Below are 20,479 nucleotides of genomic sequence, written 5' to 3'. Positions count from 1 at the left end.
CTGAGACTTGTGTCTTTTGCTTCCCCAATTGCTGCACCAGGTTTGTGAGTGGAGAATGATCTTTTCCAGCACTCAGCCAAGGGCCCAATACCTGCATTTGCCTCTAACAACTGTGCTCCAGAGGTAGGTTGAGAACAACATCTTGGCCCTCGTCTGCCAAGGAGCAGCCCATACCAGGTGCATGAGAAGGAACAGGGAAAGAAGGAAAAGGGACAGGGAGCAAAGGAGCAGCTATAGAGGGTTTAGTTCCACATTAGAGGTTAACAATAGGCCACCATCAACCCCACAGATGCTCTTTAACTCTTCCCTTACCATGCTTATGCCTAAAATATGCAAAATTGCCTTTTTGCTGTAAAAATGCTTCAGTATTGGGGCCAGCTTGGCACTTTGCTGGTATAAAACAAGGTTTCCTTAAATTGTGTTTTAATACCCTGTTTATAAATAAGGGTTTGGCACAGGCAAACAATGGCAAGAAAACAAAACAGGCCATATTCCACAGTTCAGTATGTGCCTCCATTAGTGGTTATATGCATCCTACCCAGCACAACTGGTGCCTGCTCTCCGTCTGCTTAGTCTATTGATAAAAGTATTCCCCTTGCCACAGAAGGGAAGGTAGGAACTGTTCTTGAGAGGGTGCCACTCCAGGCAAAACACTAAAAACCAGTTAAAACAGGGTAAGATACGGCGTCCTTAAAAACAAGGACAGAAAATAAATGGGGAAGGTTCCTTTGCAAGCCTCAGATGTCTGGAGATGCTGTTATTTTGGCTACAGGAGGAGTCAGAGAACCTTGGCACTTAGATACTGAAGCAGTTGACCTTCGAAGAAAACTGCTAACCCTTTAGATAAGGTTGGTGTGAACATCAGAAGTGCTGAGCCCTAGGTATTTCCCTGCATGCCAGGTAATACTTTTTTCCATTTGTTGCCCATTAAAAAGAATTGAGTGAGAAGCAGTTCTTGCAGGAGAGGGCATCAGCTCTTCTGACATCAGCTACAAGAGGATCCTTTTTGGTTTTGAGAATTTTCCCTGCCAAGGTCTCAGGACCAGCTGGAAAAAAGTGTTAATCCTAACAGTAAGACCCCACTGCAAATGCCATAGCGGAGCAGTCTAAACCGTCTTGATTTAGTGGCTGCTTTCCAAGGACTCGAATGTATTTTCCTCCTATGATATTTATGGACCGAGCAGATCGGTCCTGCTCTCATTGAAGTTACTGGGAGTTCTCCCCCTCACCTCAGTAAAATACAGCCAAGCCCTAGGACTTGACAGACCAAATTTGGACAGACGCTGCTGTTGCAATGGCTGTGGGACTCACCCCACCTTGAGAAGGGAGAGACTCCTCAGCACACAGTTCCTCACAGTACAGATACCTAAAGTACAGGTTAACCACAATACTCTCAGTCATGGAGTAGCTCAATGAGGGAGGAAGGCTTTGTTGTAGTCCAGTATTAGTTACAAACACTTCATATCTCACACCACTTTATGACATTGTTAAATAGGAGCCAAGATAGGAGCACAAGCCATACAATCTGCCCCCCCACCCCCACCCCCCAGCAGTTAGTTTGAGAAAAATCACAGCCCACTTTTGTAAAACACGTCAGAAGTTAAGATCGGATGAAGTTAAATATTCCTCAGTTAATTTTCATTTTCCCCAGGCTTTGTTTCTCCTGTTAATGTTCCACAACCAACAGTTCAACAATCAACTGCCACGTTTAAACCCAGAGCCACAACTGTTGCGGATGTGCAATGCCACAGACACGACTGTTTTCAGTGCTGTATTGTTCAAGCCGAACTCAGCAAAACCACTCTCTTCTTGGGTTTAATGTTGCTAAAAAACCCAAGCGAGCCTTCTAACTGCAGCTACTTTAGCGCTATGAACACAGAAGAGTTCTATTGCAAAATGATCTGCATGCTTGCATCTTTTTATCCACAAAAATGGAGTCTTTTTTGCTTTGGAACTGCAGCACTGACCAAGGAGACTGCTGCTAATCAAGTGTTTTATTTTGCTTATAAATGAGAAGCGACGAAAAAATGTGCAAAGGGGAGAAAAGAGCCCAATAGACCTTAAGTTAAGGGTGAGACAAAGGACAGGCAGGACGGTGGACTTCAGCGAGTTGGACTCGGTAGTGGCTGGAAGCCCATCGTGCAGGACAGGGCAGACGCGAGGAAGCAGCGGTGCTATTCCAGTTTATCCAAGTTTTCCCCCATCCTTCCCCCCCCTCCTGCACCAGGCAGCAAGCAAGATGAAAAGGTGCTAAAGGGAATGAAGACAGAGCTTACCCGTGCACTTCCTTTTAAAGGTTTCATAGTCTACCCCTTGGTCTCCGGGGACGATGGTAGAGCCGTTGTACTTAAAAGTCACCCTTTGGGAAGGGGAAAAGAGAAGGGGAGTGATACGTTTAACAGTTAGCCTTTGGAATGGGGGAGAGGGAAGGTGAATTGTTCATTTAACAGTCAGCCTTTGGGACGGGGCGAAGGGAAGGTGAATTTAAGAGTTAGCCTTTGGGAAAGGGAGGAGGGATAATACGTTTAACAGCCTTTAGAAGGGAAAGAGGAGATAGGAAAGAATACACTAAAACCCATCCTTTGGGAAGGGGGGTGAGGAGAAGGTCTATCAAAGTCACCCTTTCGGGAACGGGCAGAGAGGAAGGCACCGAGCACCGCGGCCACTTACCAGTTCACATCGGTGGCATCGTCCCTGACGAGGTTGTACGCCTCCCTGCACGCCTCTTTGTCGATTTTGGTGGCCATGGGACCGTCCGTGCTGGGGAGGGGGGTGAGCGCGGCGCGGAGCTGAGCGGGGGGGTCCGCTGCCGATGCTGCTGCTGGCGCTGCCGCTGCTGCGCTGCACCGCACCGCACCGCCCCGCGCAGCGCCACGCAGTGCCGAGCCCGCTGCCGCCGCGGACCGCCCCGCTGCTACCGGCTGCCAATGGCTCCGCGCCGGGCGGGGCGGGAGGGGTGATGCAATAGGCCGGGGACGGGGACCGAGAGCGAAAAGGGGGGGGGGGGGGGCACCTGTCCTGGGGCCGCCGCAGGGATGCGCTTTGGCGGTATTGCTGCAGCCCCCCGATGTCTTTGCAGCCCCTGACGGCCGGGACGAGGAAGGAGCGAGAAGTGATGCGCAAGATGCAGCAGCCGCCGCCTGCGCGGCGGGGCCGGGAGCCGGGCCGGGCTCACGGGAGGTAGCCGATGCGGCCAGCAGGTAGGTGAGCGGGGGGCAAGGGGCCGGACAATGGGACTGTGCCAACCGCGGGGCCGGGCAATGTGAGTGAGCATCGCCCCCCACAGCCGCGGCGGGAGCTGGGGACCGCTCCGGGCTCCCCACACCTCCAGTGGGGGGCGTGGGGGACACTGTGGGTCGTGACAGCTCGCTATTGCCCTGACTGTGTGTGTGTGTGTGTGCCCGGGGGTGTGTGTTCACCTCGTTTGAGATGCAGCGATCTCCCCCTACCGGGCTGCTCCTCCGGCTCTGCCAACTGGAAACACAAGACCTAACGCAAGTCAATACACTCAGGAGAGATGCTGGGGTTCAGGCAGTAGGATAAGGGATGCCTGTAAGATCAGTTCTATGTCCACAGAAACAGAGGCAGAGCTTTGCAGCGCTTTGCAGCGCTCAGCTCAGAATAAATGTCACCGGCTGTTGTTGTGCCCAAGCATAGGAGTTTTAAACACCAGTCCGTGTGTGTTGGTGGGTTTCTACCCTAAACCAGGCAGCTGCATATTGCAAGTTTAATAAAAACTATATTCCGTGATAAAAAAGTATCACTTTTTTTTGTTCTTCTAAAGTTTACAGTGAGATATTCATTATTTATCTCACATCAATATGTTGTAAATGCAAAGCCTGGACAGTAAGAAGCCTCCTTACCACACACAGCTACTCAGTGTTCTCAGCCATCCCAAGGAACGAGATCGCCCGAGTGTGAGTTAACCAGCAGACTCACTATTTACTGATGTGCAACAAGAAGCCCTAATCCTGAACGCAGCTTGTTCCTGAATGACGTGAGGTTCACAGAGCATCAAAGCTCAAACCATGAGCGTGTTGCTGCAGTGCATCTCCGTGGTGTAGATGAGGTCATAGGGAAGAGAGAAATGTTTCTGAAGTCAGTACAGGGGTAGGACGTGGTGAATCATGCTCAGTATCCATAGACTGCAGGCTATAGATGATAATATAATCACACATTAGTAGTTCTGAATGTCTATTGATTTTCTTTTGGAACTGCCTTTAGGAACACTTTTTTCTTTTTTTAAAAGCCTTTATGCTGACCATTATCTGCTCATAAACATATTTTATCCCCTGTAGTCTCCATTTATCATCCTTTTGGCACTACCTTGCTCCTATAACACCGGTTGTCCTTGGCCTTTCAGGCTCGATCCTCAGCTCCAGATGTTCCCTAAGGCAGAAGTGGGTGGCTGAAATGTCATTTCCCTTAAAAGGAGAAAATCTGAACCTTGTTTAGGTCTCTGTGACCCTGTGGTTTGATTTATATTCGCTAGGAACCTCATGCCTCATGCTCTGAAGAGCCAGATTCAAGCCTCAGAAACATGTTCCTTCCCTCCCTTTTCTTCTTCGTCTTTGACACATTTTCATTTGTGTTTTAATTTTTATTCTAATTATTGATTATTTTGAATTTTAATTATTTTTCTTTCAATGCATGGAAGAATAAATGCTTCACTCGGTTCCATCAGGCTGTAACTAGAGAGGGAGAAATACCTACTTTTCTGGCTTCGGTGAGTTCTGATTTGCTTTTCATAGAGGGGTTTTGAGACCTCCATCTTCTGCACATGGGTCTTTCCAACCTGTGTCACCAGCAGCAGCATCTGCCCATCTCCCAGGAGTCCTCATAGAGAAAGCACAAATAGAGAAAGCAAAAGGACTTAAAAGAGGACTTTTGGACTTCCTCAAATAGCTGTCTCCAGCAAGATGAAGTCTTGGACGTCTGAACTGACATTTAGCTGTCTAAATTGCACTAATGATGTTCAAGAAGGGTCTCAGAGAAGGAGCTGAGCAAACAGGATGGTTCTGCACAGCCACAGTCCCCCAGGAGGCTTAGCTGTTCTCCTAAAATATATTGCTGGTGCCTTGTTCCTGTGGCTCTTTGCCATCATACCTTTCTGCTTCCTTTCTGATCTTTCTATACAGCTGTCCCCAATCCTGCTTCTCTATCCGTGTCTTTTCTGTACAGAGAAAATAACGGAGAGAATAATACCTTCTCTTTCAGGAAGGACTGCTGTGAATTTAGGGATCGCAGTCAGCATTAGGGATGTCAGCAAGGTAGGTTTTGGAATTGAGGGTCTTTATCCTGGGGTGTCCTTGGTGACAGCAGATGGAGTTTGAACACAAACGCACAGTCTTGCTGTCCTGACGACAACCTTAGGAAGGTGGCCAGCAGCTCTGGGTTAACAAAGGGGTATTTTTACTTGTCGTGTTGTGAAGACCATTGCACTGAAACGGGACTCGGTGGGGTCCCCATGCGAACTCTTTGCATCTCACTTCTCCCGAAGGAGCGGTGCCATCAGCCCCGCTATTCACCAAGGTGTTTTTACTAACTTTTAACCCCGCTGGGCCGCAATGAATGAGACAAAGCCCGGCAGCAGCAGCAGCATGCACTGCTGCAGCGGTGCCGGCTCCAGGCTGGGCTGTCCGACAGCCTCACACCCAGGCAAACCATCCGCGATGATGATCGGGCTCCCCGCTGTGCCTTTATCGCACCCACCCTGCGCAGCCGGTCACCGCTGCACCGGTAACACCGCGCTGACACGGGCAGCGATGGCCTCGCCTGTGACCACCGGCCCGGCGGTAGAAAGCCCCAAATCCCCCGGTCCCACAGCCCCACCGCCATTTGCTGCCGGCGGGGTCACCTCCCCCGGCGCCGCTTCCCGCCCCGCCTTGGTCCCGCCCCGCTCCGACCGGCGGCATTTCCTGTGCCGGCCCTAAGGGGAGGCTGCCCGGTGCGGACTCCGCTGTGGTCCCCGCCGGTCCCGCTCTCGGTCCCGGTCCGCCTCAGGGCGCTGCGGCTGCGACGGCCGGGGGCTGCGGGCGCTGCGAGGTGCCTCTCCCCGGGCGCCGTCGGCGGCTCCTGGTACCCGCTGCCGCTTCGCTCCCGTTCGCTGTTTTCCACCTCGGGGAACGCGGCCGGTGCAGCTGCCGCAGCGCGATGAGGATGCGCGGCCGCGGCTGTGCCGGAGGTACCCGCGGCTCGGTGTCGGCCAGGGGTGAGGCGTGTTCTTGCCTGGCCGTGAGAGGGAAATGGTCTTGCCTCTGCCCGCTGTAGCGAGCACTGGTGAGTAAATAACTTACATCAGTAGTACACGCGGTGGTCTTTGGTTGTACCCCAACAGCCAACTTGTTGACACAACCGAGCATTAATAACAACATCAGGCAGCGATAAACACATCCTTTTTTAACCGGGGTATTCTCAGATTAGGGTGTGCACGCCTTCCGAATTGTGTTATTTATTCATCACGCCGTGGTTTCAGCAGCCTGAAAGGATTGGTATGCTGCTAACATCTTCGCTTTTGTTCCAGAAGTACTGCGGAGCGGGCTGTCATGGAGGGAACCAGGCAAACCAGGATCTGTCGTCCACACAAGATAAGCGAGTCCTCAAAGGTTTGTATGTTTTGTGTTACAAAAAAACCCCTGAAATTACACAAATAACAAGAAGGATCATGTGTGTATGTGTGTAGTAAAGGCTCTCCCTTGAATGAACTGTTTTGGAGGGATGTGACTATTCAGAGCTTTTAAAAAGAGGTATGAAAATGGTGATCTGCCTGCTCAAATATTTTGATAGAAAAAGTTGCTACCCAGGGATTTAAAAAAAAAAAAAAAAAAGGAAAAATCAACAGCAAATGGGCATCTGCTCGTCGTGACTCATAACTCAAAAAAGAAACCCACATCATCGCAGCACAGTGTTTTCTCTGCACCAGAAATTCAGTCACTGAAGGGAATGCATTTATTTTGGGGATTTTTCACACTGATCCATCTCACAAAGTCCAAGCGAGCCACAGAAGCAAAGCTGGGATTGCTCTTTAGGTGTAGTCTTTGTTTTGTATGAAATCGAGTCTAGATCCTGCAAACAGGGGTTATCCCAGATGAACTCAAGATGTTTTATTCAGGTTGTGAGGCTAATTTTCTTTGCACAGCATCTCTGAACAAGTACATTGATTTTAGTTAGGAATCCAGAGAAGTCCACCTTAGGTAGCTCTTTATGCAGGTCACCAGGATGATGGCCTAAGGTGTATAAGATGTTCATATCAACTGCAATTATTATGTTCACTTTGTATCATACCAGTAGAAACTGCTTTTCTTATCTGGAGTGAGCACTAGGTTATAGAAGCTGCAAAGCAAGTACCTTGTACTACCAACAACAGCTAGAAAAGAGGAACTTTTCAGTGCTCGTATCTGTCTAATCAAAGTTGAATGAGACAAATCTAATGTGTATCACTGATGGGTAGTGGTACTGAATTAACAATCTGAAAGAAATTAGATCTTTGAATCTGAAAAGAAGTTAAAATACTGCTCCAATACGATTGATAAAAGATAAATGGGGCTAATTTTTAAATGCATCCCTACCAGTGTAATCTGTCCTTGAGTGCTGATCCTGTCTGCCATTTAAGTGGTTTAGTCTGAATGTAATAATAATTCATCATACTCAAAATTAATTAACTAGACAGCATTGTCTTATTTTCTTGCTGAGACAGCAGCTGTCACTATCTGTTAAACTTAGAATTACTGGATAAAGCTAAAGCTGTTCTACAGAATATAAATAGCTTGAGAAAGATGTTCATGTTTAGTATAAAATTAGTGTGGGTTTTGGAACATGCAGCTTTCAGCTTCTGTTATTTGCTCACTGAACAAATGAACTTGCAAAGAGGCTGAAACATGTTAATGTATTCTGAGGCCATACAATGCCATACATCATGATTTGCTGCTTGATTCCTGAAGTAGCAGCAGTTCTACATAGCAACAAGGCTTTTAGGAGTACGAGTTGTCCGGTGTGTTTGCAGTCAGGATGATGCTGCTGACTCGACATCCAGCCAAGTAAATGGGGATCTCTGGCAAATCTTATGTTCTGGTGTGATCTTGTTATGCACGATAGTGTATTAAGAGAATATTAGAGAGAAATGATCAGCCAATTTACAGAGACAAGAGGGAATATGTAATCCAATAACTGTCCCCCGGGAGGCAGATGCACAAGAGGGTGCTGTAAGATGTTAGTTATTGTCTGTTCATCCACTGTCCTTCATCACAGTTGCCACAGATCTGCGGTTTGTCCTTTGCTGTATTTATTCTTCTTCCCATCTCCCCCATGCCCTCATCTCTGCTTGGGCTCCCGTGTGATGCCACCTTTTCTCAACCTCAAAAAAATGAAGATTAAAAAACTTGGTAGTCCTTAAACCCTGTATTTTTTTCTGTTACAGATCTCTGGCAGTTTTACTCCTCAATCGAAGTTACTTTGTTGTTTATGACATAGATCCCTTTTTAGGTTCAGAGACCTGATGAGGCAATGAGTATAAGGCAAATTAAAAAGTTTTGGCCCAGGAAACTTGTAATTATTGAAGCCTTTTCGCTTAGATTGGTTTAACTCTGTGCACTTGCATGTACAAAGCTACTCCAACAGAAGGCTTTTTGGCAGCTTGGTCTCCATTGTTTAGAGAAGAGCATAAGCAAAACTAACTGGTCTATCACGCTAAGAGCAGCACATTTGTTATTAATCTGGGTCTCACCTTTGGTGGAATGCCTGTCACTGTACCACCGACTGCTAAAAGGCAGACGTAGCAGGTGAGGCTCCCGAGGTTGGTGTTAGCTCGGGAAGATTGGCTGCCATCACGTCTGGCCGGTGGTGAGCTGCGTGCCTCAATCCTGGTTATCTCATCAGATAGAAGCACAATTACCAAATTATATACACAGAGTGCAGATCTAGAGCAAGGGTTGCACGCACGGGAGAAATCTCGGCTCTAGGACTTGAACCTTTCCCACCCAGATGGGTAGGAGATTGTCTCACTGTGGTTTAACCAACCCATTAATGGCTTAGCCAGACAGCATTAATCATGTGCTTTCTGTTTGGGAAACCAGGAAAGCCACGGAGAGTTAGGATTTCTAGGAGAAGCAACAGTTTGGTGAAGGAAAGGTCGAATGCCTGAGAGCCTTGAAGAGACCTCGGGTCATCTGTGTGACTGTTTGCCATGTAGATATGGGCTGTGATGCCTTTCAGGATCTCACTTCAGGGAATGCAGCCTGCAGGTGTGGAACTGGGCAAGACCCAGGGTCCTACAGCCAGAACTGTTCAGAGCTAACTTAAAGATGTGCTTCCTTTCCACCTCCTTTCATTTCTTTTGCATGTTCTTACAGGCTCTGCAACTGCCTGGTTTGGATTTAGTAATTAAAGTTATGTATTTGCATTTAACTTAACTAGACTTTATTAAGAGAGATCACAAGGTAACTGACAGTACCATCAAGCATTCTATTCCTCTGGAAGGACGGCCCTAAAAGCTGCATTGCCTGACATACTGGGGTGACCAGCCCCTTCAATACATGTTCTGCAGGACATTCAAGGGGTAACAAAACATGTCCATTTTGGTTCTTCTTAAGACTAGTAATGCAAGTCTGTGAGAAAGAGGCAAACACTATTTGCCTCAAAAGCTGTGTGGCACGTACAGAGCTGGTGGAAAGAATGTCTGGACTAGAGGCATCCCATAGGGACACTTAATGGACATGTTCTGAGGGCATTTTCCCCTTTCTTTAAAAGACAAATACTTAGTTTTTGTTTTAGTGAATACGATTACCTTGGCTTCTGGAAGCAAGTAGTAGTCTTATGGGAATAAGTTATCTACATGTGTGGGTTTGCACATAAATAAACAGCTATTATTTTTGAATGCAGTGTGTGTGCCTGTAATAACACAGAAAGAAAGAGGGATTTTACCCTAACAAGCTTGGAAATGCAGAGTTCTGAAAAGATTTAAGAGGGGGTAGCTGTCAAGTAAGCACTAACCCAAACAATACATTTAGCGAGTAACTCAGTTGAGAAGAACTCTGTAAGGAGTCATTTGGGGGACAAGTAAGAAAGGAAATGTCAGCAAGATGTCTCAAAGACAATGAGTGGAATAGTTTCAGAAAACTGTGCCTGTATAAATCATCAGGGAGGAGGTTTGGATGCAGCACTGTGGAGGAGGTGGGAGTAAATTATATATATACATAAGGGGAGTAGGAAGCAGTGAAAGTCTGCATAGGCCTTTCAAAGTGAAGGTGAGGGGGCTTGGGTGCTCGTACTATGTTGCTTGCCAACCGTTTCAAGTCAGAATTAATCACAAATGTGCACCACAATTAAGCTTTCTCCCGTGATTTGATGGGGAAACACTTTTGTACACACTGAAGCTTTTCTTGGTGAAGATAACACCCGCCTAATAGTGTTTTTTTATTCCAGGTGTACAGGTGGGATGACCACTCCAGTCTGGTTCTTCAGAGCCTGAATGAGCAGAGGCACCGAGGCCTCTTCTGTGACATTGTGCTCGTGGTGGATGAACAGAGAGTCCCTGCCCATCGGAACCTCCTCGCCGTTTGCAGTGACTACTTCAACTCTATGTTCACCATTGGTATGCGAGAAGCCCACCAAAAAGAGGTTGAACTTTTTGGAGCCTCTTACATTGGGCTCAAGGCTGTGGTAGATTTCCTTTATGGCAGTGAGCTGTCTTTAGATGGAGGCAATATTGACTATGTGCTCGAAACAGCTCACCTGCTGCAGATTTGGAAGGTGGTCGACTTCTGCTGCGAGTACCTGGAGAATGAAGTCAGCGAGGAGAACTATTTGTACCTGCAAGAGTTGGCCTCTATTTACAACCTGAAGCGCCTTGACTCCTACATTGACTCTTTCATCCTGCAGAACTTCGGCACGCTGTCTTTCACCCCGGACTTCCTGCAGAACATTTCCTTGCAGAAGTTGTGCCAATACCTGAACAGCAGCAACGTGCAGCAGGAGTGTGAGCACGACTTGCTGCAGGCTGCCTTGCAGTGGCTTACTCAGTACCCAGAAAGGGAGAACGAGGCTTACCAGGTTCTGGATAACATTCATTTTCCTTTGATACCTAAAAGTGATCTCCTCCATCGAGTCAAGCCTGCTGTCTGCTCTCTTCTTCCCAAAGAAGCAAACTGTGAGGGGTTCATAGAAGAGGCAGTGAACTATCACAACAACGTCACAGCTCAGCCAGTGCTGCAGAACAAGCGGACAGCCCTGAGGACTTGCGAGGAGAGGCTTCTCTTTGTGGGTGGGGAGGTTTCGGAGCGCTGCCTGGAACTGAGCGATGATACCTGCTTCCTGGACACCAAAAAGGGGCAGTGGGTAGCAGAGAGCCCTCTCCCAGCCAGACGAAGTCACCACTGCGTTGCAGTCTTGGGAGGCTTCATCTTCATAGCCGGAGGCAGCTTTTCAAGAGACAATGGAGGGGATGCAGCTTCAAATCTCCTATATAGGTATGATCCCCGCTGTAACCAGTGGATAAAGGTGAGACTTGAGCTGTATTATTTCTCTGTTTAAAGTCCTTAATGTTCAGAGTGTTTTCTTCTTTTTGTGAAAGGACAGGGCTCATTAGAATAGCCAACACAGCAATACTTGCAAATGGAAATTCAAGCTATTTAAGTTGAAAAAGCAGCTACTTGAATCCTTTGTGGGAGTGCTTATGTTACAGCAGAAGACTTTGGGGCAGATTTTCAACTTCACTCGGGATTTGGGTGTCTCATCTGTGAAATTGTTGGTCAGCATCCACCTGCAACTCTAGAGTACTTTGGGAATAATGCTACAATGGACTTAGAGAGGTGATTGCTTAGTTCATCTTTCTCAAGCAGTAGCACATATAACTAAATCAAAACTGGGTATGATATAAAAAGAAAATGTGTCTGATTCTTGTCAATGTCTCTGTGCTAAATGTCTCTTAGAACAAGCTATTCACTCCCAGTCCTGTAAAACCCTGCAGCCAGCACAGATTCCTGTATGAACCAATCATCCTTTGTGGTTCAGTTGTGGTTTTGAGTGGTTCCAATATATGTTTCTTGCAGAGTTTTGGAAGGAGGCCCATGTAAGACAATTTATAGAGTAACCTGTCTCTTGGATGCTTCCTGTTGTCCCCTTTTTTGGAAATGAATGCTGTGTAACATGCTACTGCAGAAAAACAAAAGCATTTTATGAACATAATGGTCAAAACCAGTAGCTCTCCTTTGCAAATACATGGGAAGAAGCAACTATCCTATCCTCAGACATGAATATACCTTCAGTCAGCTTGCTTACCAGATGTTTGAAGATGTCAGCATGTTGTTCTTTCTGACAGGTTGCCTCCATGAGACAGCGCCGTGTAGATTTCTACCTGGGAGCTATTACCGACATGCTGGTAGCTGTTGGTGGCAGGAATGAAAATGGAGCACTTTCTTCAGTCGAGACTTACAGTCCTCAGAAGGATTCATGGTCCTACATAGCAGGCTTGCCAAGGTAATAGACAGGTTTGGAAAGCTATTCTGTGTTTGAAGAACACTCGTAAAGGGAGCTGATGAATGGGTGTGCTTAGAAAGGAGGCAAGGGGATATGAAACCAACATGGTATCTGCAAGTAACAAACCATATCAGCATTTGTTATTTGAGCAACCAGCTCTTCCATGACAGCGTGCCCTGTGTCAGCTTGGTTGGCTGTAATACTTCTCCTGAGATACATCTGAAGGATAGGAGGGACAGTTCTTAGAATTCTGCTCTACTATTCTTAAAATGTTTTTCCTGAGGTCACCAGGAACTGAATCTTTTCAGAGGCACTGTTTAGATCCTGAACAAAGGCTTTTATAATTTATTTGGCCTTACTTTGTCACCTTGGTGTGATGGTTTTCCTTGTAAGGTGTTTCTGGCTGCTCAGGTTGGCTCTTGCAGATAAACCACATTGACCTGTATTGCAAATAGGTAACCCTGGCAAATGTGACCTCTCTTTCTTTCAGCCTGAGTTAAAACTTAGCTGCTCTACTTCTGAGAGGTTTTAGTACTGCAGCTCTTCTTGTAACAGCAGCACAGGACATTGCTAGTATTTTGGATCAGTGTTTGAGTGGTGATTTCATAAGAATGGTAGGATAGCATTTAATTTGCAAACAGCTATTCAGGTTTAGTAATAGTTAACATCCACGGAAATTACAGGAGTATTGGCTGTGTGGATGGTGTTTTCATGTCTGAAACCGGCGACAGTAGCAGCAGCAGCGCTTGCTTTCTTAATGGCATCATGAACAAGATAATTGCAATCTGATTTCCGAGTTGAGGCTTCGTTCCCTTGTTCCCTCAGCCGCAGAGCTGCATAGTCAGAGGCGCCTGTTGCTCACTTCTATTTTGGGCTGGTGCTGCAATGCGAGTGTGATCCAGGCTAACAGCTGGGCTCAAGTGCTCTTCAGAACCGGGGTACTTCTATCCACTTCATTTCTGCTCACACAGGCAGATCGACCAGTCAAGGCTAAATAACACAATCGTTTTCCTGGGAAGCTGGGTACAAGAGCATCTTCAGTTCTAAGCCTTCTTGTTAACTGAGGTGACCTGTGAGATGCCAGTAACATTTCGTAGAAATTGTAGCACAGCTTTTCTTATCATTTAAACATTTTTCTAACAAGTGTAGATGTGACCTGACTGCCTTGTATGATGTTAGAAAAACAACCTTAGAACAGGTATGGATATTTTTGCTCATAAATGTTCCTGGAGAAGCTTGCATGATTGGCTTAAGCAACCAAGACTGCAAGCTGTCCGAAAAGGGGCAGTTTGTTTGCATGTTCCTCCTGCTGCCTGAGTGCTGGCTTTGGGAATTTTACAGCTGCAGCATGTAAAAGTGAACTTGGACATAGGGCATGTTAATTTTTCATTAGATTGCATAGCTGATCCGCTTGGACTAGGCATAAGTCCCCCTTATGGGACAGACCCCCCACTTGAACTGACTTGACTGGTCTCTAAGCTGAAGGGTTGGGCTGTACAGTGGCTGTTTTAAGTTATTGCTGCATCCCGAAAACATAGTTTTGCATCCTCTCTTTTTGCCTGCTCTGTCCTCATCCCATGCTAACTGTGCCTTGAGCCAGCTCAAGTGTTTCTAGGGAACTAGATAGTTTCCCAGTTTTCCATGCAGCTGCTCTCCTGCATGTTAATATGTCTTTAGTTAGATCTTAATGATCACTTAGTACTTTCAGCTTTTCTGTCTTTTCAGCCCTCTTTGTCATTTTGAAGGACTCTTGCCTTGGGCAACTTATTGTTTGCAACAACCACTTCCCTGCACAGAAAGAGTAAAGCAAAAATTACATTACACAGGTTGCAAAAGGCAAAAATCAGCACAGAGGTGGACAAAGAAACCTTTCTGAATGCAGGGGCAGGCTTCTTGAGCTCAGAGAGGGGAGCAGCTCAGGGGAGGGACCTGGAAGTCCTTTCCTGATGTATGTCACATAGGTTTGCAGGCAGTGCAGGAAGGATGAGAAAGAAATTTGTGCTCTATTCAAGACCAGAAGAAAGCGTGTTAGCTGCAGATCCTTCTGTGTACTGCTACCTTCCCTTCAACATGCCCTTGAGCCAATCTGTTTTTCTCCCCACCACATGCTTTTGTTCCTCAGACTGATTTTAGTTACTGTTTTCACTCAAATAACATCTTCCCCAGCCCTTTTCTAGCAGCATTCCCCTCACGTAGGGGAAATCAGAAGCTCCGATTCTGATTCCCTGATCAGCCAGCATGTCCCATCATAGCTGCCTCCATAGCTGCCTTGTTTCCTGCATTTTGTGAGGGTTCTTTTGTCCTCTTGGGTGCGTGGCCACCAGAAGCAGGGTAGGGACTGCCTAGAAGACCATTCCCTGGAGTGGTGGGCACGTTTTGAGGTCATTCTGGGGAGTAGGCTTGTATAGTTCAATTTGAGCTGTGTGAGATTGGACTCTTGGAGGTTGTATTTGTTACAGTGTCCAGTCTGAGCATCTAGAAAATGGTTTTATTTTTTTCTTCCCAAGGGTTATAGCTTGCCATGTGTGTGGAGATTTCCAGGGGAAAGGCTGTGGTTGCGTTCTTGACACACACCTCCTGTCTGCTGCCAAATCCTGTGTCCGTGTTGCTGTGCCCAGGCACAGTCACACTCCCCTAAGGAAGGGCTTCGCAAGCTCTTTTTTGTCTCTTCCTCCCCCCACTCTCTTCTCACCCAACATGGTCAAACCAACTCGTTTTGCCTAACCAGTTTCTTGGAAGGAGCTGAGCTGTTTTGATTGAAGTACTGCTGCCTTAGTGGAGAAGAAAACACAGCCTCTTGAGGCAGATGCTTAATGTGGAAAACTTCAGCCAAGCTATCTGAAGGGTGGACCTGGTCCAAGTCTGCTGCAAGTGAATTTTGCCTGACTCTCATTAGGGTCCTTGGTTGTGGGATACTTTTCCCATTCTTCAGAGAGGTCCCGTGTTTTGTTTTCACCATTTTCCCAGGCTCTTTGGGAGCATTTGCTGCCATAGTTTCTAGCCCGGAAGGGAGCAGCGGTGGCTGACAAGCTTGGCAGAGCAGGAGTTGGTGCAATGTGTTCTCATCTTGAATAGACCATGAAAAAAAGCCTGCTGCAGACATCAGTGAAATTAATTGAGTGGCCCTAGGTTAAAGTTTGGCAGAACAACTGAAAGCAATTGTGAGAGGAAATGTGTTGGGACAGGTTAAGGAGTGATGGTATCTGCTCTGCTAGTTGTGTCATGAATAACCTCGCAGGGTTGCAGCAGGTGGACACCACGATTCAGAGCAACCACAGCTCGCCTGGACTTTGGTTGGAGCAAGGGATTCCCAAAGCTGTATTGAGCCTGGCCAAGTGTTCTTCTGTGCAAGAAAATAAGTGGCAGATTCTCTAGCATTTACTGAATGGTGTTCCTGGGTCAGAAACTGTCAGTTTGCAGCACTGTATCGAGTAAGTCATTCAGAATCGGCGACTGGCTCTAGCACTTATTCTAAACTGAAACTCCTTTCTCCTTAATGCCTCTGTCTTCTGATCACTCTTACTGGTAACACTGCAGAACACTTGATGCTTTCTGTTGGAGGATGTCTGTACCTGCTGTATTGAAGTTTCCTATCATGTTTTGTGTTTAGAAATGCCTAGGGCTTGCAGAGAGGATCCCTATTGATTGTTCTCAACTTGTGTATTATATTTCATTCAATTTTCTATTAGTGTGAAGCAGAGTATGTGCAATTTTGGATGAGCTTTTCAGAAGCCAGGCAAAGTGAAACACCTCCAGCATATTTCAATGAGTAATCTCCCTCCATTGAAAAATAACAAATTGATGGTCGATTTGATGCTTCAGATATGATTGCCTCTTTCAAATTACTTTTGTAGCTATTGCTGTTCAGTAGGCATAGCCATCGACTGAGGCAAAAAGAAAAGCATCAGCTTTTTCTGTAGCTATGCTAGGCTGTATGCATGTGCTTGAGAGAAAATGTCTGTTTCTTGTTTACCTCCACAGAACTCCACTTTGTAATTACTGTAGGAAAACAAAACTTCAACAGAGGTCACTCAAGTTTTCCTTAACTTGCTGCCATTTATTTTTAATTTTAATTAAATTGCTGAATGTAATGTGATTGTTATCAGCAGCACAATAATCCTGGACTTTGTGCTGGATCCAATGTCATTGCACTGTTCTCTTGGCTCCTCAAAACCATATGTTACTTGACACTGCCTCCGCAGTGGAGCGTGCTGCACATCCTCCAGGTGGCTTACTGGTTAGATGTGGGTTTAAAATCTGGTGCAATTTGAGAAAGGAGATTAATTCAAGTTGTCCATTCCACTTCTCAGATAGGCAGCCTACTTCTTAAGACCCATCCCTGTTTATGTAGAGAAGCCAAAGACTCCAGCAACCGCACTGGGTGCCACTAGAGACATAAGCTCCTGGTTCTTGTCCATAAGAGACCACAAACAAGGTGGAGCAGCAGCTATGCACAGTTCACCTGCCACAGCTTTTCTGAGAGGTGTGAAAGCTGGAGAGCATTGCTCAGGGTATGTCACATCAAACAGAAGTGCCGAGCAGGAGTTATGTGCTTCCATGGTTAGGCAGATTGTGAGCTGTGGAATTTCTGAGTTGCTTTTTGGGATAAAGTCTCATAACTGTGGTTAGTTTTCTCTTTTTTTTTCTTTCATTCTTTTTCCTGTGTGGCTAAGAAGCAGTACAGTTCTGAAGTCATCTCCGCAAGGTCTCCAGGGATGGGGCTCCAGCCCCTGTAGTTGAAAGGTCTGTCCTGGTCACCCAGCATTCTTAGGGCAAGTGTGTCAAGGATTTCTCTGTTTCTTCTAGCAGGAGCCTGTTAAAAAGATCTGATTCATACACCGCTCAGGGATCAGAAGCTTCAGTAGGCATCTAGAATAATAAGCATCTTTTAGCTTTTCTCAGAACTGTTGTGCTTTCGGGGTAAATGTGAGGTTTCTTTTCTATTCCACCTTTTCCTTTGGCACAAAAATGCTTGGCACTTAGGTGTGTGGAAGAGCTTGTGATACCATTTTCGTTGCTGAGAGAAACTATTAACAATGTGAAATAAAACCAGCTTAGGCTTCTATCCACATTGTTTTGAGCGTGTTCAGACATGGTTCAAAAGCATTCCAGGCTAAAGTAATGCTAATGTAGCTTTGCCTGCCATAGAGGTTGAGTTGTCTTGAGTCCTTGACTACAAAGCATGGTCGTAAAGGCTGGTGAGTGCAGCATGAGGAGTATATTGCTCTGCAGCCCTATGGGTATTAAATTGTTTGGGCTCTTTGTGCCAGTGTGTGAGCCAGTTTGCTGTGACTGGTGCTGCAGTTACATCTTTTGACACTCCCCACACCCAAATAAACGAAAAAGACATGTGCAGGAAGGGTATGTTCAAAGAAGACGAGGCTGTCCTTGGCCTTAGCATTCCGCTTCTAAGAGCTCAAAGGGGTTTGGTTGGGAATATCCTAGCGTGAAGTCAAGAAGAGCCTCAAAAATTAGGTTTGTAGTGGCTTTATTATAGCTGATGAAAGGGGTTTTCTCTCTGCCCTGTGGAAACGGCAGAGAGAACCAAGACATGGTGTTGGTTCTGCCATCTCATCATGTCTTATTTCAAACATGGACTCTGAACTATGATTGACTGGGGTCTGTTGACTTGTCTTGGCGTGGCCAAAGAAGTTTGTCACCTGTATAGAAGTGGTAGAGCAGAGGGATACTTATGAAAAGGACACTTGCATGTATCATGACTGCATATACAGTGGGCTGTGGACACTAGCAGAAGGGATAGGCAGCAATAGCTTTCTTGGTTAATAGCTACTGGTTATTTCCTCTTTCTGTCATAGAAACCCTTGGTGAATGTGGGTTTTTTCCTCTCTGGCCCTCTAAGACTGATCCAACCCAAGCACTGGAGCAGGAAATGGGAGTGAAGGCAATGCCAACTAGAGCAGGATGGGTTACTTCTGTTGTGTGACACGCTACAGAGGATGCCTTCAAAAGTGACTGTCATACCTTAGCATTCTGCAGTGCAGGGTGGAGCACTGTGGATGAGAATAGTTACTTGGTAACTAAGAGGATTAAGGATTCCTTTGTCTTTAGTTACTGTTTATTTTGTTCTTTAGTAACAGTCCCTGTTGAACACTATGCGTCTTGGTGCAATCCATAAGCACTAAGCCAGATCGTTTTTGGTTTCCTGTCCTTAGGTTTACCTACGGCCATGCTGGAACAGTCTTCAAGGAATTTGTGTACATTTCGGGAGGCCACGATTACCAAATCGGCCCCTACAGAAAAAACCTGCTGTGTTACGACTACCGCACGGATGTCTGGGAGGAGAAGAGGCCAATGATTGTTGCTCGAGGGTGGCACAGCATGTGCACCTTACAGGACCACATCTACTCCATCGGTGGCAGCGATGACAACATAGAAACCATGGCTCGCTTTGACATTCTGAGTGTGGAGTCCTACAGCCCTCAGTGTAACCAGTGGACCAGAGTTGCTCCTCTGCTGCAAGCAAACAGTGAGTCAGGGGTGGCAGTCTGGGAAGGAAAGATTTACATCCTCGGAGGCTACAGCTGGGAAGAAACGGTCTTCTCCAAAACGGTCCAGGTTTATGATAAGGAGAAAAATAAGTGGTACAAAGGAACTGACTTACCCAAAGCAATTGCTGGTGTGTCTGCATGTGTCTGTGCATTGAAACCCAAAACAGAGGACAAGAAGAAAAAGACAAAAACAAGAAAACATCAAGATCGAGGAAGATGACTACTCCTGGATAACCACCCTTTGATGGTGGGCTCCAAAAGGACCTTGTATTAAATAATTTCTATCTAACCTTGATTCTTTTTAAGTGGGGGGGGGGATATTCTGAAGCCTCAGACAATGTACAGTTGAATGTGATTTTGGGAATTAAGCTTATGTTTAACATAAAAACAACAAAAGAAACAAAAAACCACCCCAACCCTCCAACTCTCTAAGGGGTGAGATGGCAAGAGAGGTTGTGCTCTCCTGAATGTTAAGGCTCAGTCTTTTACTTCTGTGGTTCATGGCATTTCCACATAAGTTGTATAATATCAATGTTTTTAAAATAAGGTTTAATCTGTGGCTGACGTGATAACATCAAGGGAGAGGAAGGAGGCAGAGTACTGAGTGTCTGGTTTGAAGTTACAGAGCAGTTCAAAGGGATTTAGAAACAGCTGCTAAGAGAAAATTAAAGGATCTTCACTGTTGTAAATCTTGATTATATATTTTTTGTTTTGGTAACGTTATATTTCATTTACAATATGTTCTTGAGTTGTAAGTATCAGATTTCTGGAACACATGGGTGTTCAAAGAGGATATTGCTTTTGCTGAACATAAGTCAGATCAGCTTGAAAAGCAAATAACTCCACTGTACTCTTTAAGATTAAGATCTTTCTATGTGGCTGAAGAATAGATGGGATTGACTGGGGCTTGGATTGACAGCATTGTGACTTGGAAATCTGGGAAAGGAGAGATGACTTTTGCATCCCTTGTGGCACTTTTCGTATGTAAACAAGATTTCCTTGGGCTTTAAACAGTGTCCCAGATTGAGTTAAAAAGATTTATTGAAGAACTGGAAAGAAGATTTGAGGATTTGAGGATTTGAGGATTTGGACCTCAGGCTTCAAAGCAGACGGAACTGATAGAGCCCACTACGAATCTGGGGTTTGCTGAATAGGGTGACAGTGGGGAGAAGTGGCAGGAGGATCGCTCAGGTGGACTTGAAGTGAGAAGATGTCCCTGTCCAGCTCTAACAGAATGTAGAAGCTAGGATCCACCTCACTTATCTCAAGGCTCACAGCAGTCATGGCTAGTGGCCAGTGTGAGGAGGGACCCATAACAGACTTTGCTGTCAAAAAGCTTATTAACCAAGGATGATTAATTAGGGTTCGGCAAAACTGAAGAACAGCAACTTGGTTTTGTACCTGAGCTAATAGCTCACACTTTCCTCCTTCTTTTAAGTTCAAAATGTCTTTGCCTGAGAGTAGCCTTTCTTGATGGGTTTGGTGGGGACTTGCCAGTC

The 20,479-nt window shown here is 46.0% G+C and overlaps 2 protein-coding genes across 5 annotated transcripts in view; one reads left to right on the top strand and one right to left on the bottom strand.

The window, feature by feature from the left end:
- The window catches only part of COTL1 (coactosin like F-actin binding protein 1), a 22,258-nt gene extending 19,091 nt beyond the window's left edge, over positions 1-3,167 (bottom strand). Inside the window, exons 1-2 of the mRNA XM_030471264.1 lie at positions 2,671-3,167; positions 2,277-2,359 (exon numbers count right to left, since the gene is read on the bottom strand). Of these exons, the coding sequence (XP_030327124.1) occupies positions 2,277-2,359; positions 2,671-2,747 (160 nt within the window). The 5' untranslated portion in view covers positions 2,748-3,167. The remainder of the gene's footprint in view (positions 1-2,276; positions 2,360-2,670) is intronic.
- On the top strand, positions 2,850-20,479 carry KLHL36 (kelch like family member 36). Of its 4 annotated transcripts, none has more exons than XM_030471259.1 (5): positions 2,850-3,200; positions 6,524-6,605; positions 10,420-11,493; positions 12,314-12,471; positions 18,645-20,479. In XM_030471259.1, exons 2-5 carry the CDS (start codon positions 6,546-6,548, stop codon positions 19,198-19,200), a joined length of 1,848 nt encoding a protein of 615 aa, XP_030327119.1. In that variant the 5' UTR covers positions 2,850-3,200; positions 6,524-6,545; the 3' UTR covers positions 19,201-20,479. The 4 variants fall into 4 exon arrangements, with proteins under 4 accessions (XP_030327119.1, XP_030327121.1, XP_030327122.1 ...); XM_030471261.1 differs by having other exon boundaries at positions 3,056-3,200; positions 6,527-6,605; XM_030471262.1 differs by lacking the exon at positions 2,850-3,200 and adding an exon at positions 5,928-6,279 and having other exon boundaries at positions 6,527-6,605.

This window comes from Strigops habroptila, chromosome Z, assembly GCF_004027225.2.
Source record: "Strigops habroptila isolate Jane chromosome Z, bStrHab1.2.pri, whole genome shotgun sequence".
Classification (NCBI taxonomy): Eukaryota; Metazoa; Chordata; class Aves; order Psittaciformes; family Psittacidae; genus Strigops; species Strigops habroptila.
Note: the sequence above shows the minus strand (reverse complement) of the source record. Positions and strands in the feature narration are given on the sequence as shown.